The 18,151-nt window shown below is 51.8% G+C and overlaps 8 protein-coding genes across 8 annotated transcripts; 4 read left to right on the forward strand and 4 right to left on the reverse strand.

Annotated features, from left to right (window-relative positions):
• Positions 1 to 91: 91 nt before the first annotated feature.
• N7477_007545 (wax synthase family protein) lies at positions 92 to 1,495 on the forward strand (the record flags this gene model as incomplete). The annotated part of the gene is made up of 1 exon (XM_056969208.1): positions 92 to 1,495. One exon carries the CDS (start codon positions 92 to 94, stop codon positions 1,493 to 1,495), a length of 1,404 nt encoding a protein of 467 aa, XP_056819240.1.
• Positions 1,496 to 1,859: 364 nt separating this feature from the next.
• N7477_007546 (RIX1/PELP1 family protein) lies at positions 1,860 to 4,220 on the reverse strand (the record flags this gene model as incomplete). Its single annotated transcript, XM_056969209.1, has 3 exons — positions 1,860 to 3,246; positions 3,284 to 3,828; positions 3,888 to 4,220. 3 exons carry the CDS (start codon positions 4,218 to 4,220, stop codon positions 1,860 to 1,862), a joined length of 2,265 nt encoding a protein of 754 aa, XP_056819241.1.
• Positions 4,221 to 4,505: 285 nt separating this feature from the next.
• N7477_007547 (uncharacterized protein) lies at positions 4,506 to 8,294 on the forward strand (the record flags this gene model as incomplete). Its single annotated transcript, XM_056969210.1, has 5 exons — positions 4,506 to 4,511; positions 4,605 to 4,728; positions 4,784 to 5,128; positions 5,180 to 5,799; positions 5,856 to 8,294. 5 exons carry the CDS (start codon positions 4,506 to 4,508, stop codon positions 8,292 to 8,294), a joined length of 3,534 nt encoding a protein of 1,177 aa, XP_056819242.1.
• A 345-nt stretch (positions 8,295 to 8,639) lies between these two features.
• Positions 8,640 to 9,427, reverse strand: N7477_007548 (complex I NDUFA12 subunit family protein; the record flags this gene model as incomplete). Its single annotated transcript, XM_056969211.1, has 7 exons — positions 8,640 to 8,688; positions 8,741 to 8,878; positions 8,934 to 8,997; positions 9,066 to 9,146; positions 9,208 to 9,214; positions 9,300 to 9,320; positions 9,377 to 9,427. The coding sequence occupies 7 exons, from the start codon at positions 9,425 to 9,427 to the stop codon at positions 8,640 to 8,642; spliced, it is 411 nt and encodes a 136-aa protein (XP_056819243.1).
• Positions 9,428 to 9,574: 147 nt separating this feature from the next.
• N7477_007549 (CDP-diacylglycerol--glycerol-3-phosphate 3-phosphatidyltransferase) lies at positions 9,575 to 11,261 on the forward strand (the record flags this gene model as incomplete). Its single annotated transcript, XM_056969212.1, has 3 exons — positions 9,575 to 9,647; positions 9,808 to 10,210; positions 10,262 to 11,261. 3 exons carry the CDS (start codon positions 9,575 to 9,577, stop codon positions 11,259 to 11,261), a joined length of 1,476 nt encoding a protein of 491 aa, XP_056819244.1.
• Positions 11,262 to 12,396: 1,135 nt separating this feature from the next.
• On the reverse strand, positions 12,397 to 13,918 carry N7477_007550 (ribosome biogenesis protein LTV1; the record flags this gene model as incomplete). The annotated part of the gene is made up of 2 exons (XM_056969213.1): positions 12,397 to 13,846; positions 13,896 to 13,918. 2 exons carry the CDS (start codon positions 13,916 to 13,918, stop codon positions 12,397 to 12,399), a joined length of 1,473 nt encoding a protein of 490 aa, XP_056819245.1.
• Positions 13,919 to 14,275: 357 nt separating this feature from the next.
• N7477_007551 (ribosome biogenesis GTPase LSG1) lies at positions 14,276 to 16,270 on the forward strand (the record flags this gene model as incomplete). Its single annotated transcript, XM_056969214.1, has 1 exon — positions 14,276 to 16,270. One exon carries the CDS (start codon positions 14,276 to 14,278, stop codon positions 16,268 to 16,270), a length of 1,995 nt encoding a protein of 664 aa, XP_056819246.1.
• Positions 16,271 to 16,536: 266 nt separating this feature from the next.
• Positions 16,537 to 18,048, reverse strand: N7477_007552 (uncharacterized protein; the record flags this gene model as incomplete). The annotated part of the gene is made up of 5 exons (XM_056969215.1): positions 16,537 to 17,076; positions 17,106 to 17,342; positions 17,401 to 17,613; positions 17,671 to 17,916; positions 17,974 to 18,048. The coding sequence occupies 5 exons, from the start codon at positions 18,046 to 18,048 to the stop codon at positions 16,537 to 16,539; spliced, it is 1,311 nt and encodes a 436-aa protein (XP_056819247.1).
• Positions 18,049 to 18,151: the final 103 nt, after the last annotated feature.

Here is an 18,151-nt window from a genome sequence, read left to right on the forward strand (position 1 = left end):
AGCACTAGCCGAGCCCTTGAATTGGCTCATTTGTATCGGCAGACCTAGCGCGTTCCGGGCAAGCTCCCGAGTCTAGCGGCGCCCCATCCGCATGGCCGATCTCTATGGCACCTCCAGGGACCTCGAGCAGAGCCATGAAAAACAGTTAGAGTCCCTGCTACTGCAAGGGGTTTACAAACCCGTCTTCCTTTACCATGTGGTTTTTTTCAACTGTCTCCCGATCATCGGCATGGTCATACCGCGCCGACGAGGCACACGCTATGTTCGTCAATTTATTTATGCCATAAGTCTGGCATTTGCTTTGGAAATGCTAAGAAACCACCGAACTCTACTTGGCGGCAACGGATACATGCTTGGCATGATGATTGCATGGTGGCTAGTATGGTGCACCACGCTGTTTGTGTTCATGGATATCGAGCATGACTTCCAGCGCATTGAAAGAGGCGCTAAACTTGCAGCCGACGGCGATTCTTCTCCTGGAAACACTCAAGAGATGTCGAACCAAACAGAGACTGGCGATCAGTCGAGTCAGCCCCTCTTTCACTGGCAGTCTTACCCGCGCAAATTCTCTCATCGCCTTGAATGGTGTGCAGGGCTACTTTTCAACCTCAGAGGACCCGAATGGAATTGGCGCGTTCCTCATCTTGGCCCTCTTCCTCAATCGGTTCACAAACACCTGCAGCCGGAGTATCTCTCTAACAAGTTCCATGCTGGAGGCGATGCTACTTGCATGACTTCCGGGCAGCGTCTTCGGGCTGCCTTCAAGACCTTCCTGCAATCCTATCTCCTTCTAGACATTCTCAAAGTTGTAATGATGCGGGACCCTTACTTCCGAGGTATTTCAGGATGTGACTCAATGCCTCCATTCCCAATGTCCTACCTCGCGCCTTTCCCTCTATTAGTTACAATCTACCGCTACCTCCTCAGCTGCATAGGTGTCTACGTTGCACTCAACTTCGTCACGTCACTCAACCCCATCTGTTTTCTTGGACTATCATTGGCCTTTCCAAATGCATCGCGGAAGCTGACAGCTGCCCCGCTGGACGAGGCGTGGCTATATGCTGACTCTTTTGGACCCTTCATCTCACCCGTACTCGACCATGGCATTGCCGGCTGCTGGGGCCGCTGGTGGCATCAATTGTTCCGCTATGGGTTTACCGCCACTGCACGTTGGATCTGCGCATGTTTACCAACCAGATTCGCCGCAAACGAACAGATAAAACAAATCCTCTATATCGTCGTTGCATTCACAATCAGCGGCCTCATCCACGCTTGCGGCAGCTACACTCAATTTGCGGAGACCAAGCCTTTCTCAGGCCCATTCTTGTTCTTTTCCCTGCAGAGCATAGCAATTATTTGCGAGCACATCTTCAAGAAAGCTATCTTCCCTAGAATACCTCTCGTTGCTGGCACACCGCGGTGGTTGAGACGCACTGGAAATGCCGTCCTCGTTTTCTTCTGGCTGCTCTATTCGGGGGGGCTTTATTGCGGATGACTTTGCCCGAGGTGCGTTATGGCTGATGGAGCCTGTTCCATTCAGTCCACTTCGCGGCCTTGGGCTTGCAAATGGGGATGACTGGTGGTGCTGGAAAGAGCCATGGTTTCAATATTGGAGCGATGGGACGTATTGGGGCAGTGGGATTCGAATTATATAGATGACCTACCTTAGACAGCACATAGCCATCATGCATTAGACTTCAAATTCGCTTTCACGGCCAACGAATCAAGGCGATGTCCCAGTAGCATTCTTATTAAGTACATTAAACGCTGCTGAGAAATCATAACTTATGTATAGATTTATAATATGGTCCTGAGATAGAGACAAACTCTTGACATATTTTGATATATGTACACTGTCTTCAGCCTTCCATGTTAACATCCTCATCATCATCATCCTCATCATCAGTGTCAGATTCAATGTTTAGAGTGGGCAATTCGTCGTCACTATCATCCACAGACAAGGATGCATCAGCGGAGGGTTGCGGGGCGACCGCAGAGGAAGACACTTGCGAAATAGACTGGACTGGCTTTGGCCCGATTGTCGCCTCAATTTTGGCAGGCTGAGAGACGAAAGAAGTGACGGTCTCTTCAAAGCGGGCTTTCTTAGTCTGCGACTGCTGTTTTGAGGCCAAAGTGAGACTGGCTGGCTGAGTGGTGGTTTCATCAACGTAGGTCCGCTTGTGCAAAGGCGCCGCGGCTTCGGTCTTATGAGTCACGGTAGGAGCGACGACCGGCTCCTTCAGGAAATCGGAAGCTCTCGCCGCAACGTGATACGACTCATCGACCATATCTTCGTCATTTTCTTCATCTTCCTCGTCGGCAAAGGCGTCAAGTTCTGGAGCAGTCATGAGAACCGGCATTCTAGGACGGATCAGAGCCTCAACCTCCATCTGATCGGCGTGAGCCTGAACCAAGAAGGGAATGATGCTAGCACCAGCTGCACGGCCCTTGACGGCTGGGACTGGGTTCAAGACACTGGCGAGCATTGCATCCTTGTCAGCTGTCAAAATGATCGTGCGGTCGATCTCAGTTCGGACGGATGCCAGGAGCTCAGAAGGCACGGATGCGAGGACAATCTGCAAAAGCTCAGAGGCGGCACGTTCGAGCTCGGGAAAACGGTGGGCATCTTGAGAGTGTCCGTTTTTCTGAAGACTAGGGTTCAAGAAGGCATCGGCATTGACTGAGGTTTGGCCCTGCTTCGACTTGGACTTGGGGTCAGATTGTGCCTTGACCTGAGCGACAGAGTCTCCAGAGACTGGGAGGAGCTCAGAACAACAAGAGTGAATAGCAGGGATGATAGAGCTCATGCTCTGCTTGGTCATGGCTGGGCCGTTCAAAGAGACTAAAGGGCCAAGCAAATCATAGGCAGCCATACGCACGTCTCTGCTGAAACGTTCATTCCGGAAAACCCAAGTGACTTGATCCATCATATTTTGCATGATCGCAGCAGCAGTGTTCTCCAGAATGTTCACAACGTGTGCCAAAAGGTCCATACAAGCAACGTGGATGCGAGGCAATTCAGCGAACAGCAATTCACGCTCCTCACGGCCAATTTGAGAATTGGCTTGCACAGTGGACGATCCTTCTCCGCTTGCCGGGACGGTCACAGAGTTGAGGCGGGAGGTCAAGTCCAGAATGGGGCCTAGGGGAAGAGCAACCGCAGTGGCTGATGGCGTAGAGACGAACCCTGACAGAATTCCCAAGAGAGTGATCAGCCTTTGAGCTCCAGCATGCATTCCATTCCAGCTGTGAAGTCCCAAAGCATCGGGGGGCATCCATCGACACTTCTTTATTGTAGTTGTGTCGTGGTGCTGTCAATGTTGAATCGACAGATTCCCATTGCTCTGTAATAGACCGCAGGATGAAATCGGCTGTTCTGTGGGCAGAAACAATGGTAGATTTGCAATCTCCTGTCCAGGCAGGGCCCGATTTGTCCTTGGGTGCACATTTGTGGAGGGAGACAAGCACTTGTTTGGCCACATCGATGACTGGCTCGGAATAGAACACAGGTGGCTGGAAACTCAGAACACTGGTCACCAAGGATCGAATCTGGCTTGCGAATGGGCGGAATATCGTCGGGTGACGCGGAATCAACTCCAAAACGGCGTGCAAAACCGTCTCCATGAAGGGAGTATTGGGCTTCGGCTCGCGGATCGAGCCCCCCTGGACCTTTTGCAAAGTCCCTACCAGGTTCAAGGCGGCATTCAAAAAGGCTGGGAGCTGAGGAGTCGTGATCTCTCGGACGAGGGTCGGGTACTGGTAGGTAAGATGAAAGATGCGGGTCAATGTGATGATACACATCTTCCTCGTAGACACAGGATCGGGTTTCTAAGAGCGTCATGAATTAGCCAATTGAATACAAAAACTTTGAAACAAGTGATCCATACCGCTAAAATTCCAATCAGACCGCGAACAATCGGCTCGTAACCACGGAGAATCTCCCATTGACCGGCTTCGACGGTAGCTTTCACCAGAACCACTGCAGTCCAGCGACCCTCCACAGTGCGGTCCTGCAGCAAACTAGCCAGGCGAGTCTTGAGTTTGTGAGTCTGAACTGCATTTTCAGAGTCGGATTTGCCTGGCTTTTGGGATTGCGGGGCAGAAAGTAGTTCGGCGCAATCGCTCAACGAAGTTGCAAGAAATGAAGCGATGAAGGGCAATTGATCGACCGGCGTGGTTGTCAAGCGATGAGTGACCGCCCGCAGAGTGGTGGCAGCCATAGCGAATCGTACGAGCTTTCCGCCACGATTGTTTTTTTTTTTAGCAAAATTATGACTGAAGTCGAGCAAGAAGCTTTCGGAGAAAAGTTGGTGGCAGAATATTTTTTTTATTCACCGCCCAGACCCAGATTCGAGCTTGGGCCACATGAAGCCTCGGGTAAAATTACCGTGGTACCGTTACCTACATACGTAATGCCACCCCTGGGTGATCATCGGCATTCACGTTGGCGGCGTCCAAGTGCCTTGATCTTCTCCAACTCTCCCCGTCTACACAATTACCCAACCATGGCGGTAAGTATTCAATTGCTCTATTATGGTCGCCCTTAGTCACAGCTCACAATGCATCGATTCTGCTCGAAATATACCACTAACACGTGCGACTAGGGAAGTAATTCTGAGAAGGGACAGCGCTATGCCGTTGCCTTGAACCAAGCGCGTGCCCAGGGCAAGTGGGATGAAGTCCCAGAATTGATCCGAAAGGTCACCAAGCATGCACCGCAAAAGACATGTATGATTGCATCACTCCACGTCTCTGAATAGCGCTAATAGGAAGCTACCCCCAGGTTTGATCCAAACAGCAACGGCTGAAAGTCGAGTCGTCGAGTATCTACGACAGAAAACTGGCCCCGAAGCCCCCGAAGATGATCCTACACCTGCGCCTGAGCCTAACCTTCCAGAGCTGATACCCACTCTTCTGACAACAATCGACAACAAAGATGGTTGCCCGCAGGAGATACTGCAGGCACAGGTCTGCGTGGGATGGATTCATTGGGCCTTGGCCGAGCCCATGTTGGCCGCAGCACGTCTTCCAAAGGACTTTACTATGACCGTTCACGATATACTGAGTGAAGGTGATGGCCTCTCCTCATGGACCGAGGTTTGTATAGTCAAGGGATGCTACATCAAAGGTTTGTGAATCCCGTGAGCTACTTGCAACTCTCAGGCTCATTACGATCCAGGATCAGCACAATCTACAGTCTCAGGAATTGACGAGACTCTGGAGACATTTGCTTCGCTTGTGCCATGGCTTGGGAGCGGGGTGCTTACGTCGAGTACCAACGCGCAATTCCTCAGTTGGTCTGAAACCATGCTTGGAAAGGGCGCCCTGTTGGCGAGTGAAACGGCGACAAAAGCTGCGCCCATGTCTGACCCTAGACATGTGGAGATTGCGCTTCAGCTTTTCCGCCTCTGGGCGTCCCTTACTTCGGTGATGCAAGGGCTCGCTTCTCCACAGACCTTGTACACCGACGCCTCCGGTTCACTGTCTCGGGTCACTATTTGGAGGGCCTACTACGGATTTCTCTCTACTGTTCTCCAGGACAACCTCATTTACACCCCTGTGCACAGCGGCGTTCCAGAACGCCCCGAATTGGCCAGCGAATTACGGCGCATTGAGGCTATTTGCGAAAGCAACCTTCTTCGGGAGGCGAAATTCCCCACCGCTAGTTCGAACAACTCCGAAATTGAGGAATGGATCGAACTGGTCATCAAAAATTGGCAGATCCTTTGCGGACCGCACTGGCAGGACCAGGATCTTGGCGAAGGGGGTCAGAATGCCGTCGGCCGGAATGTTTTGGACGTAAGCGGGAATGCTTGACCCTTGCTCGGCTACTAGGACCTAACTTCAACTCACAGATGCTTTACCGCGCAGCAACCAAGACATACCATTCACACCTTATTCTTCGGCGGTTGTTCCACGTTCACGCGGCTTTAGCGGACTTTGATCTGGCCATCAAAGCTCTAGACTCTTACATTGAGATTGTGACTGCCGCCAAGGAAAGAGCTGAGAAGGGGGCTGAACTGGGTGAACTGGAGAGCGATGAAACACTGTTGCAGACGCTCTCCGAGGGTGTTTCTTTACTCAGCAGCCTTGGATCGTTTGCCGAAGCAGAAAAAGCCAAGGATTTGACGGAACTGATCAGGGAGTATATCGGCAAGCAAGTTGCTGGTAGAGAAAATGGCAAAGTCGACGGCAAGCTATTGCTCTTGCAAGGCTCGAACTCTTCTCAACCTCGAGAAATTCCGCTTGCGACACTTGCCACTGCCTACAGAGCAATCGGTGTCGGCCTTGCAACTTGGGCATATTGTACTCCTTCGAATGAGGCACGCGATGAAATCAGAGCTGAAGCCATTCAGTACCTGGAAAGGAGTATCGCACCTGAGCTGGGCGATCAAAGAAACTACTCCTCGCTCTACACACTCGCTATCGCATTGGCCGAAAATCGAGATCTGGACACTGCGATCAACTACGTCAAATATGCTTTAGGCTCCCATGGCTCAGCTCCTAGCTCCGAGGATCTTCTTAGAGAACGGGATCTTGTACCCCTTTGGCACTTGCTGTCGCTGCTGCTTAGTGCTAAGCAGGACTTTGAAATCGCGGAGCGGTCATGCGAAGCTGCCTTTGAGCAGTTCCCGGCCGAGATTTTTGCTAGAAACAGGCGTTCTGAAGGACGTGAGTCCAGAAATTCGCACCTTTCTGGCCCTCCCAAGCGCACATTTGTCAGCCGACTGTCAGGCCGTGAGAAAGAACGCATTCTCGAGACTCGCATCACGCAGGTCGCATTCACTGAAATTCTCGAAGGGCCCGAGGCTGCTCTCAATCAAAGTGACCAATTACTGGGACTGTTTAGCAGTCTGTTCTATGACTTTAACCTCGAGGGCGAAGAAAGGACAAATTCATCCAAGCCAGAGCATTTGGTACCACCCAAAAGCTCTGCTGGTACAACGAAAAGTTCTGCTGGTACAATAAAAAGCTTCCGTAGCAGCATATTCCATCGGAACAGGAATTCTCAGATGCCAGAGCGCCGAGCCGATCCAACTGGCTCGAAGCCTACTACCCCGACCCCGCCAATTCCAGCCATTCCAAACGGACATTTAACTGGATCTGATGCACCTGCCATCCAGATCACGGATGAAGATACCCATGCACAGTCCGATCGCGCCTCTACAATTGGCAGGTCGGATTCAAAGAGGTTAAAGAAACGCAGCAACAGCTTCCTTGGGAATGAGCGAGCCCGAGGCCAGGAACCTCCTCTTCGAAGCGGAGCAGAGTCTCCAGAATTGGTTGGCAACGCGGTATCTGGAAATACATCACCCATGTCAGCACACCATTCGACGACCGGCAAACAACCCCTGCAGCCAGTGGCTCACAACATGCATCATATGCAACAACCGCTCCCAGTTGGTCACAAAGACCAGCCACCATCGCAAGATGTTCGACTTCCAGGCACGGTTCATCACCGATTCGACTCTCCATCAAAGGCGATCACCAAGTTCTCAATTGCCCAATCTGAGAAGCATGCCCTTGGAATGCTTATCAAATTGTGGCTCATTATTGCAGGAATGTATCGTCGTGCATCTCTGTTCGATGATGCACGCGAAGCCTGTGAAGAGGCCGCGAAACAGGTCACAAGGGTGGAATCAGTAACAGCAGCGCAGGAGTCATCAGCGCGGGCTTTCAGCAATCGTGGCTGGAGTGCTACCAAAAGTTGTGATGAGCTTTGGGCTGATGTCTACTCCGAACAAGGGATGTTGAGCCAGGCTCGATCGAACCCCCACCAAGCTATTAGACACTTTGAAGAGGCGCTTTTGCGCCAGTCCGACCACCCAATGGCTACTATTGGACTTGCAAACCTTCTCCTGGATGTCTGGGACCAGAAGTTACCACTCGAGGCAGCGCGGGCCGACGTGGATCTCAGTACCTCTCGCCTCTCCCTGCTCACTGAAACCCCCAAGCCAAAGACTGGCAAGGCTGTCTCGATTGATGAGTTGAAGGCTGCTGAAGCACTGGAGGTCGAAGGTTCAGCAGAGTGTTCAACCTCAGCACACGATGTTGAGCCTAAGCATCTCCACCGCCTCGCAGCACGGGATCGTGCCTACGGTCTTCTTTCCGCATTGACCAAGCTTGGCAGCTCGTGGGATAGCTCCGAGGCGTGGTATGCCCTATCCCGGGCATATGAGGCCGGTGAGCAGGTCGAGAAACTGAGGGAGGTGCTTTGGTGGTGCATTGAATTAGAGGACCGCCGTCCGATTCGACACTGGTCGAACATTGGATCAGGACTCTACGTTCTCTGAATCGAAAAATAGCCACTGGGCTTTCTTTAATTAATTTCCTACATCTAGTTTGTTTCCCATACCGTCCTTGTTTCTCCCCTTTCATTTCCGGCAACTGAGATACCATGTCCGCGGTTAGGACTTAGGGGGTTTAATTAGTTTTGAGAGCATTTAGCATTTGACAAATCTACAAGTTTCAAGCTTACGAAATACACATTCTAGTGAAAGCATTGGTAGCACAACTTTATGTACATGGCTTTGCAAGCTCCGACTGGATGCTCGCAAAGCTAAAAAAAAAAATTTGAATCAAGCACGTATATGAAAGTTGGGTTCATTTTGCTGGCCCAGTAGAGTAGCCATATGAATTTACCGCGCAGCAGCAACGGGGGTCCAGGCGGAGTACTTGGGGCGGGTGCTGTGATCGTGTTAGCCAATGCAGGTGCTGTAAATCAACAAATCACACATACGTCGAGTAGGTCTTGAAAGCAGCCCGGCTCAGAGTTGGGTTGGCACGGTGGTCAGGGAGCTCCCAGGTGCGGTGGCCGCCCTGCAGGAACTTGTCGACGGTGGGAGGGGCATCGACCATGTACGAAATCCAAGCGTGCCTGGAGCCAGCGTTAATAATCGGGCTCTGTTCGCGTGGGCAGGGGGGGCGCTTACCAGCCAGGCTCAATGTGGGAGGCATCATATTCGTGCTCCTTGTAGTCGACCCATCGTGTACGAACTGTATGGGAAAGGTCCTTAGCTTCCATGTCCTTTGTGATCATAACGCGTCCAAGTGGTTGGTCTTACGGGGAAGCTCCTCCTCCATGTTCTCGAAGTACTTGTTGCCGAAGCGGTCGACTCCGATCAGGGTTCCGGCCTTGGTATCACCTATGATCGCGCGGGGTCAGTTATCTGCCGCTGGAAGGATCGGGAAGGGTCCAAGTCATACCGATGTACTAAAGAACACCGAGGAAAAGGTCAATGTTAGTCTACAGGCATTCTAAACCATCCCATATCTCATCTCGGCGGCAAGCAACGTACGTGCATCTGGTGGCCGGCATCCTACAAATCCGCGTTAGTAAGCTCTTTTCGCCGGATGGAAAGGGCGCGTAGCAAACCTTCAGACCAACTCGGCGCAAATTGCGCAGTGTCCTCATAATGGTCGACATCTTGGCGGTGCAATGGGGGGAAAAAGATGGAGTCTGTCGAGTCGAGAAGTGAAATGGAAGTCGGAGCGGGATGCAAACACAAGATGTTTGCACCCGCATTGGTCTCCTTCCCGATTCAGAAATCCTTTTGACACCGCTATCCAAAACATGTTCGGTCGCATCGGAGGCCAGGCGCTGCGCTGCGCTGCTCGGCCGATTGTGCGTCGCCAGATTCCTGCGCGTAGGTTCTCTGCACATGCTTCCCATGTTGCTTCGGCCTCCGCGCCATCGCCCTTGGGGCCATGACCATCGAGCTCGATCGCATTGCGCCTCGATTCGAGGTCCCGGCCTCTCAGATTACAATTCTTGATTCTCCGGCGAATTTTTATTCCACATTGAAGGTGTGTATATCTGTGATAATACGACAAAGCTCTGTACTGACGCTGCGAAGCATAAAATCCGCAACGCCAAGCGGCGCGTCTACCTCTCCACGCTGTATATCGGAAAGACAGAACACGAGCTGATCGAGACCCTTTCGGAAGCTCTGCGCACCAACCCAGACCTCAAAGTCTCCATTCTGACTGACGCTCTTCGCGGTACCCGGGAAACGCCCAATCCTTCAAGCGCATCCCTGCTCTGTTCATTGGTAGAGGAATATGGACCGGAACGAGTCGAGATTCGGATGTTCCATACTCCTAATCTTACGGGACTAAGGAAAAAGCATATCCCTCGCCGAATTAATGAAGGCTGGGGATTGCAGCACATGAAACTCTACGGTATCGACGATGAGATTATCCTCTCTGGGTAAGAATGACATATCTGTATTCATCACATGATGCTAATACTGCATTCCAGAGCCAACTTGTCCTCGGACTACTTTACCAACCGTTTAGATCGCTACCATTTGTTCGATTCCAAAGCTTTAACAGAGTACTACGCTCGTATTCACCACGCTATCTGCAGCATTAGCTTCCAAGTCCTGCCAGATTCCGACAGCAAGGCGGGCTATCTCTTAGACTGGCCTACTTCCAATAAGGCTCCATCGCCTCTCGACGGTCCCGAAGACTTCATCGCATGTTCATCGACTTTTTTGGGCCCGCTCATCCAAGCCCGTGATAACAAGCCTGTCATTCCATCCGAGTCAAGCCAAACTTTTGTATACCCCGTTGCACAGTTCACCCCTCTCCTAAAACCCGACACCTCCACCGAATTCCCTGCTGTCACCGGCATTCTGCGTCTCCTGTCCGAGTCTCCTGCATTTGCAGGAGCGCGCTGGCTTTTCACTGCAGGATACTTTAACATTCATCCTGTTCTTTCTTCCTTCTTGATCGCCAGCACATCCTCCACCCCTCAAAACCCAACCACAACCCAGGGCACAGTGTTGACCGCTTCTCCCTGGGCGAATGGCTTTTATGGATCTCCGGGTGTTTCCGGTATGCTTCCAGCTGCGTACACGCATCTTTCTGCGCGGTTCTTAGACCGCGTTGCTGAGGCGCAGTGCACAAACTCCATTCAGCTGAAAGAATGGCGCCGCGGTACAGTCGGCACACCAGATGGGTGGACGTACCACGCCAAAGGCTTATGGATCACCCTTCCCCAGGAGAAACATCCCAGCCTGACCTTCGTCGGTAGCAGCAACTACACCAAGCGAAGCTATAGTCTCGATATCGAGATAGGCGCGCTAGTTGTGACGAGCGACCAAACTTTGAAGGAAAAGCTTGGTGCTGAGACCGAGTGGCTTCAAAAGGACGCCAAGGCTATCTCGAGGGAAGATCTCATGCGCACTGAACGACGCGTCGGCTGGAATGTACGCCTTGCAATGTGGATTGTTGAGAAGGTTGGCGGGGCACTTTGATGCTTCTTTGTAAACATATATTATAAGATAGAACTTGTACTCTAAATCGGGAGGATCCCCCTTGTACTTTTACATAGATCAGATTTCCTATCATGCCAGTTAGGAACATGTCTAAGTCATAGCATCGGACAAGAAGTCATGCAGATACCATCGCTCCTCCTTCCAAGAGTCTAGCATATTCCCTCCGATTCCATTAGGAGGACGTTTATCTATTACCCCCCCATATCCACTTCAAACCCTCACCTTCAGGCGATCCTGGCCAAGAAATGGTTCGGCTTTGATCTCGACGACACCCTACACGATCTACAAAGACTCAACATGAGCCTCGATGGCTGTATTTTAAGTCATCAATGAGACTTTGGGGGTCAATATAGATACAATGGGGGTAAAGAACCAAGAAACCCTGCAAATATCGATTGTAAATGCCTCCACGGACAGAAGAACCTCAACAGACTACCGCCGCGAAGAATTCACACAGGTCCTCGAGGCGAATCTCATGGACTCTCCCATTGAAGATTGTTATGTCAATAATCTACTGGGAGTATATCAGTGGTCACTACGGTCGTACTTGATCTTAAAAGCAGGGGCGCGGGGTTTCTACATTTTTCGGCGACATGTAAAAAACTCATTGTCATCACCGCAGGCCCGGCTGATGGGCAGGAATGGACAGTTCGAGAAATGGATTGACATCCTGATGACGACGAATGCAATAGGAACATCCAAAGTTGATGGGTTTTTTGGCGTTGTCTTAGAGAAGTATGGTATTCCTGCAGATGACATTGTCTAGTCTAGTGATAATGAGGTTCGAGATGTTAAGACCGCGCAGAGAGTTGGAATACACGCTGAGCTTTATTATGAGACACAGCGATGTCACCTGAATAATTTGGAATCACTGCGAATTGAGTCCTGGGAAGTCTTAGTGCTGGTCTTAGGGTCAAGGTCTTGAAACAACGAGACTAGGACATTACTGGGAAAACGAAAAAAAGAGACTTCTGTTATATATGGATTGAGTGTGTCAAAATATCACTTTTGGTCTAGCCATTATGATCCCTTATACATATGCAAGAAACGTCGTAAAAACAAACAAACGCCGAGTCATGGATTCCATTCAATGTCGTATCATGCACAGATCCAGCTACAGGACCTTGTTGCGAGTGTTGGTACCGGAGAACCGAGCGGGGCCAAGACCAGCACGAACTTCCTCGAGCATCTTGATGCCAATGGCCTCGTTACCGTTCTTACCACGCTTGTTCTTGGCGCCTCTTCGCTTGGCCTGGGCACTGGTGTTGTCGTCCCAACCGGCGAGGAAGTCGTCCATGATGTTGTGGAAATCGCTGCGGGAAACTCCTTCACCGCTGGCGTTGACAAGGCTGGGTGCAAGAGATGATGCTGTGGACATACCGGTCATGCCAGTGGCACCAGTCATGCCGCTGACCATGGACATGCTGTCGTCGTACTCATCTTCTTCGTCAAGAGAGTAGAGAGCCTCAACTCGCTCGAAGCGATCGTCCAGGAGACGGTGTCCTTCGGTACGTGCCAATGCGGATGAGGTCATGGAGTATGCAGAGGGGTTGGTCAAAGCACCCTTGCGCTTCTTGCGGCGGATGGGGGTGCCTCCAATAGTGAAGGCAGTCGACGCGACAGTCTGCTGCTCAGAGGGTGCCATAGTTGGTGGAGCCGGAACACCCTTGCCAGATTTAGCATCCTTCTTGAACTTGGCGAATTCGTTCATCCAGCCCTGATCTTGAGGGTGGAGATCTGGAACAGCCTGATCAACCTCGGGCAGCTCGCCAGGTTCGAGAGGCTGCGAGGAGCTTTCAGTATTCTCAGCGAGTTCTCGTGCTTCTGTGCTGTCTCTTTGAACTGGGGCCTTCTCAGTCGCATCCGACTCCCATCCCCCATCCTCCTCATCCTGATCGAAAAAGGTATCCTCCCAGTCTCCAGAGTCCATTTCCTCAGCCTGCTTTGTGAGCTCGCCGAAAAGATCGTCGTCTTCATCATCGACGAAAGCATCGTCCTCCAGAGCCTCCAAAGCCTCGCGCAATCGCGGATCCATATCTGGCTGGAAACCCGCGATGGCATCGGGGACGTTCTGCTGATCCTGATAGGTAGGCTTGCGGATATACGATGAAGCTGTAGAGCGCAAATCACCATACTCAGATCCGTAGAGGCTCTGGCCACCCGCAGCGCTCCGCGCATCGTCTTCGTTTAGAGAGACCTGGCGCAGCGCATCCTCCAGCTTCATCGCCTTACCCTTGACCTTCTCGGGCTTAGCCTCCACGAAGTATGCTTCTCCACCCCCAGTTCCCAGTTCGCGCAAATGTTGCATGTAGTCATATTTGGAGTCATCATAGTAGACACCGTAGTTGGCAGCTTCACCCTCATTGCGGCGGACGGATTCATCGTGGAATTCATTCTCGAGATCGGACAAAACCCGGAAAGGCTTTTGCGAGGATGTCGACGCAGAAGAAGGCGCAGGACCGCCGACTTGATGCAGGACTCGGTCCTCCGCCTGAGGGTCGTGGATCAACGGGTCATTTTGGGACCGGTGGAAGAGCTGGAAAGTGCTCGCGTTCTTCTTATCACTGGCCTCGGGTAAGTTAAATGTTACTGAGCTTCGTAAACCAAACTTACATCCACTGCTTCTTTGGCGGCATGTTGGCTAGTGAAGTGAAGATGGACGCTTGAAATGAAAAAAAAAAAAGGTTGGATTCACTTTGGATAGGATCACGTGGGGCTTATCGCTGCCTGACCCCTCGGGTCCTCACCTTAGTTTTAAGCGAGAAGATGGTAGAGATGACATTTCCACTGTTTATTTAAGCTGAAATAAAACAATATATCGAGTAAATCTGCCTATAAAATGGGAGAAAACATACTCGTAACTGCAAGATTTCTAAAATTTTCGCTCGTTGCCCCGCTGACTAATCGTTATCTTATCCGAACTTAGAGAATAATCCAAATTTTGACCCCTCAGTGATCTTTTCCAACTACATACCACTACACCATCATTCACCATGGTGTTAGCAAAGTCAAAGAATGCCGTGGGACTGGGCAACAGTCTTATGAATGACCGCTTCGGCAAGGGCAAGTCCTCGAGCCAGAAGAAGGCTTCCCACAATGCCATTGCGCGCAAAGGCGTGAATGGAGAGACCTACATTACCAACGAAGCTCAAGAAGCGTCATGGGTCAAGATGCGCTCCATCACCGAACAGGCTGCTTTGGATGAATTCCTTAGCACTGCAGAGCTGGCAGGAACCGATTTCACCGCCGAAAAAATCAACAACGTCAAGATTATTCATTCCGATCAGAAGAACCCTTACCTCCTGACCGCAACCGAGGAGAAGAACAAAGTCAAGAAGCATCTGAAGAACAGAGGGAAGTTGACAGTGCCAAGACGACCGAAGTGGGATTCTTCGACTACACCCGCACAGTTGGAAAAGATGGAGCGAAAGAGTCTGTTGGACTGGCGTCGCGGGCTGGCGGAACTTCAGGAGCATCATGATCTGCTCATGACTCCCTTCGAGCGAAACTTGGAGGTCTGGCGCCAGTTGTGGCGTGTTATTGAGCGATCCGATCTGGTCGTGCAGATTGTCGATGCGCGTAACCCTCTTCAGTTCCGTTCCGAGGATCTAGAGAACTATGTCAAGGAGATTGACTCGCGGAAGAAGAACCTTTTGCTCGTGAACAAGGCAGATATGTTGAGTCTCAAGCAGCGAGAGGCTTGGGCCCAGTACTTCGAAGAGAACAACATTAATTTCCGATTCTTCTCGGCCCATCTCGCTAAAGAGAAAATGGAGCTTGAGATGCTGCTGGAAGAGCAGTCAGACAACGAAGATGATTCTCAACTGACCAAGTCGGCGAAGAAGCTGGACTTGAATGAGACCGAAGACGACCCTTCTAGTGAAGAAGATGAGGAAGCTCGGGCTAGGCTCGCTGACCCCGACCAGTCCCTTGGTCCACACATTCTCGATGTGGACGAGCTTGAAGCGCTCTTCCTGGCCAACGCCCCCGAGGCTCTCCCTCAGGAAGGCGACTCGGACGGACGTAAACGGAAGACCACCATTGGTCTCGTCGGTTACCCCAACGTGGGTAAGTCCAGCACAATTAACGCCCTCCTCGGAGCCAAAAAGGTGTCTGTCTCTGCCACCCCCGGTAAAACCAAGCATTTCCAGACATTGTATCTCTCTCCCGAGATCATGCTCTGCGATTGTCCCGGTCTCGTGTTCCCCAATTTTGCCTCTACGAAGGCCGATCTGGTCGTCAACGGTGTGCTGCCTATCGACCAGCAGCGTGAGTTCACCGGTCCCGCCGGCCTTGTCGCAAAGCGAATCCCCCGACACTTTATGGAGAATGTGTACGGTGTGAAGATCCCCATCCGGCCCATCGAAGAGGGCGGCACTGGTATTCCCACTGCTAGTGAGATTCTCCGCGCCTACGCCCGTGCCCGTGGTTTCTCCACTTCCGGTCTGGGCCAGCCCGATGAGTCTCGTGCCGCTCGTTACATCCTGAAGGACTTTGTGAACGGAAAGCTCCTCTACGTGCACCCGCCTCCCACACCAGAGGGTGAACCTAGCACCGATCCGAACGAGTTTAACCAGGAACTCTACGATATCGCCCATCTTCCCGCCAGACGCCAGGCCATTCTCGCCAAGGCCAACCTTGCCGCCGAAGCCGATTTCGATTCGGAAGTTGGCTCCCTCGCCTCCGCAAACGTTGAGACTCACGATCTTCCGGGTGCACGCTCTCGTAACATTGATACCGGTTTCTTCGGCACAGCCACTGGGCCCTCTGCCGGTCGCATGAGTGTTCCCTTCCAGCACAAGTACACGGAACAGGGCCAGCAGATGCGCAAGAACCTCACTGGTCGCAAAGAGCGTATGATGATTGCTATGGAGCGCGGCATTGATGTCTCTGAGGTGAAGAGCGGCAGCTCCAAGAAGCATTTCAAGGGTAACAAGAAGCGAGCCAAGGGCAAGCGCAACACTCCCGAGAATGACGACTACAACTAAAAGTGCCTTTTTTTTTTAATCTTTTGATGCTGTTATGACTTGTCCATATGGATGGCTCGCTCTTTACATACGGGATTTGCATGTCAATGTTGATTTCGATCTGAACCTACCCAGGTGCTCATGCTTGGACATTGCCGGCGTTGGGAATAGCATGAGTTGGAATGAAAGATATACCACGTCTACACTGTTTTCCATTAATTCACGTATTCCGAAATATTTCATTCTGATATCCTTTAATCCTAATGGTGTGGCTATAGTGCCCCTTTTCACAGATGGCTCTTAGCCTTGAAGCCAGAGGCAAGAAGCAATCGATCTGACTCCTCACGCTGCCACTTTAGCTTAGCAACCACGGCATCCTTACGATCGCGGTTCTCGCGACGACCCAGCTGAGCCAAGTGAACCTCATCTGGACCGTCAGCAATACGCAGAGTACGGATACCAGCCCACAAATAAGCAAGAGGAGTATCTTGGCAAACACCAGCAGCGCCATAAGCCTGTACAGCGCGATCGATAATAGTCAATGCAGTCTGGGGCACAAGCACTTTAGCCTGAGCAATCTCCTTAAGAGCAGACTTGGCATCGCCCTGATCGATCTTAATAGCAGCATTCAGCACAACGAGACGAGCAGCATCAACCTCGATACGCGACTTGGCAATCCACTCGATAATGACACCATGCGAAGAAAGAGGCTGGCCGAAGGTCTTCTTGCGGTCATCGTTGACGCGCGCAATGAGCCACTCGAGTGCCTTCTCCGCTGCGCCAATAGTGCGCATGGCGTGGTGGATACGGCCGGGACCGAGACGGCCCTGGATAATCTCGAAACCGCGACCCTCACCCAGAACCATGTTGGAGACGGGGATGCGCACGTTGGTGAAAGTGATGTGGCCGTGGCCGTGCGGGCATCATCGTAGCCGTAGACGCTCAGCATGCGGTGCACGGTGATGCCGGGCAGACCAGCGGGCACAAGAACCACGGACTGCTGGCGGTAGGTGTCTTTGTTGTTGGGGTCGGATTTGCCCATGACAAGGTAGATCTTGCAGCGGGGGTCACCAGCGCCCGAGGACCACCATTTCTATTCGACTTAGTATTGGATAAATTAAATCGCTGATCGGGGTGGGAATAATACGTACCGAGCCATTCAGGACATACTCGTTGCCCTCGCGGCGGATGTTCAATTCGATATTGGTAGCATCACTGGACGCAACGTCGGGCTCGGTCATCAGGAAAGCAGAACGGATCTTGCCATCGAGCAGGGGCACAAGCCACTCCTGCTTCTGAGCATCATTGCCGTACTTGGCCAGCACCTCCATGTTACCAGTATCGGGAGCAGCATTGTTCGTAGCCTGGTAACCCCATTAGCATTAATCTTCGGAGTTGAGGTATGTTCCAGCATCACGAACCTCGGAGGCAACCTTGCTCTTTCCGAGCAACTCGGCCATAAGACCATACTCGACATTACTATAGCCAGCACCCTGCTTGAAGTGGTTCTTCGGCAGGAACATGTTCCACAAGCCGAGCTTCTTAGCCTTCTCCTTCAGCTGCTCCATCACCACGGGGGTGGTCTGCCATCTCTTTTCGCCCTCGCCGAGCTCGGCGGAGAATACGGCATCGGCGGGGATACAATCTTTCTCGACGAACTCCTCGACCTAGGAACATGGTAAGCGTGGGGTTACAGTATCGGGGGAACAAGGTCCGAGGTGTACCAAGTCGAGGGTCTTCTTAGCGCGGTCGCTAACGAATGGCTGGGCGATGGGAGGGATGCGAGTAGAAGCAGACATTGTGAGAGTGTGTTTGAATAGAGGGAGAAGAGAGAGGAGGGTTCGGCCGAATATAAGTCAGCCCATTGCTTTGGGAACTGCGGAGTAGCGCGGTGTGGAGAAG

This window comes from Penicillium maclennaniae (genome assembly GCF_028827695.1).
Source record: "Penicillium maclennaniae strain IBT 15551 chromosome Unknown utg000007l:1.0-4884863.0:1.0-4888362.0, whole genome shotgun sequence".
Classification (NCBI taxonomy): Eukaryota; Fungi; Ascomycota; class Eurotiomycetes; order Eurotiales; family Aspergillaceae; genus Penicillium; species Penicillium maclennaniae.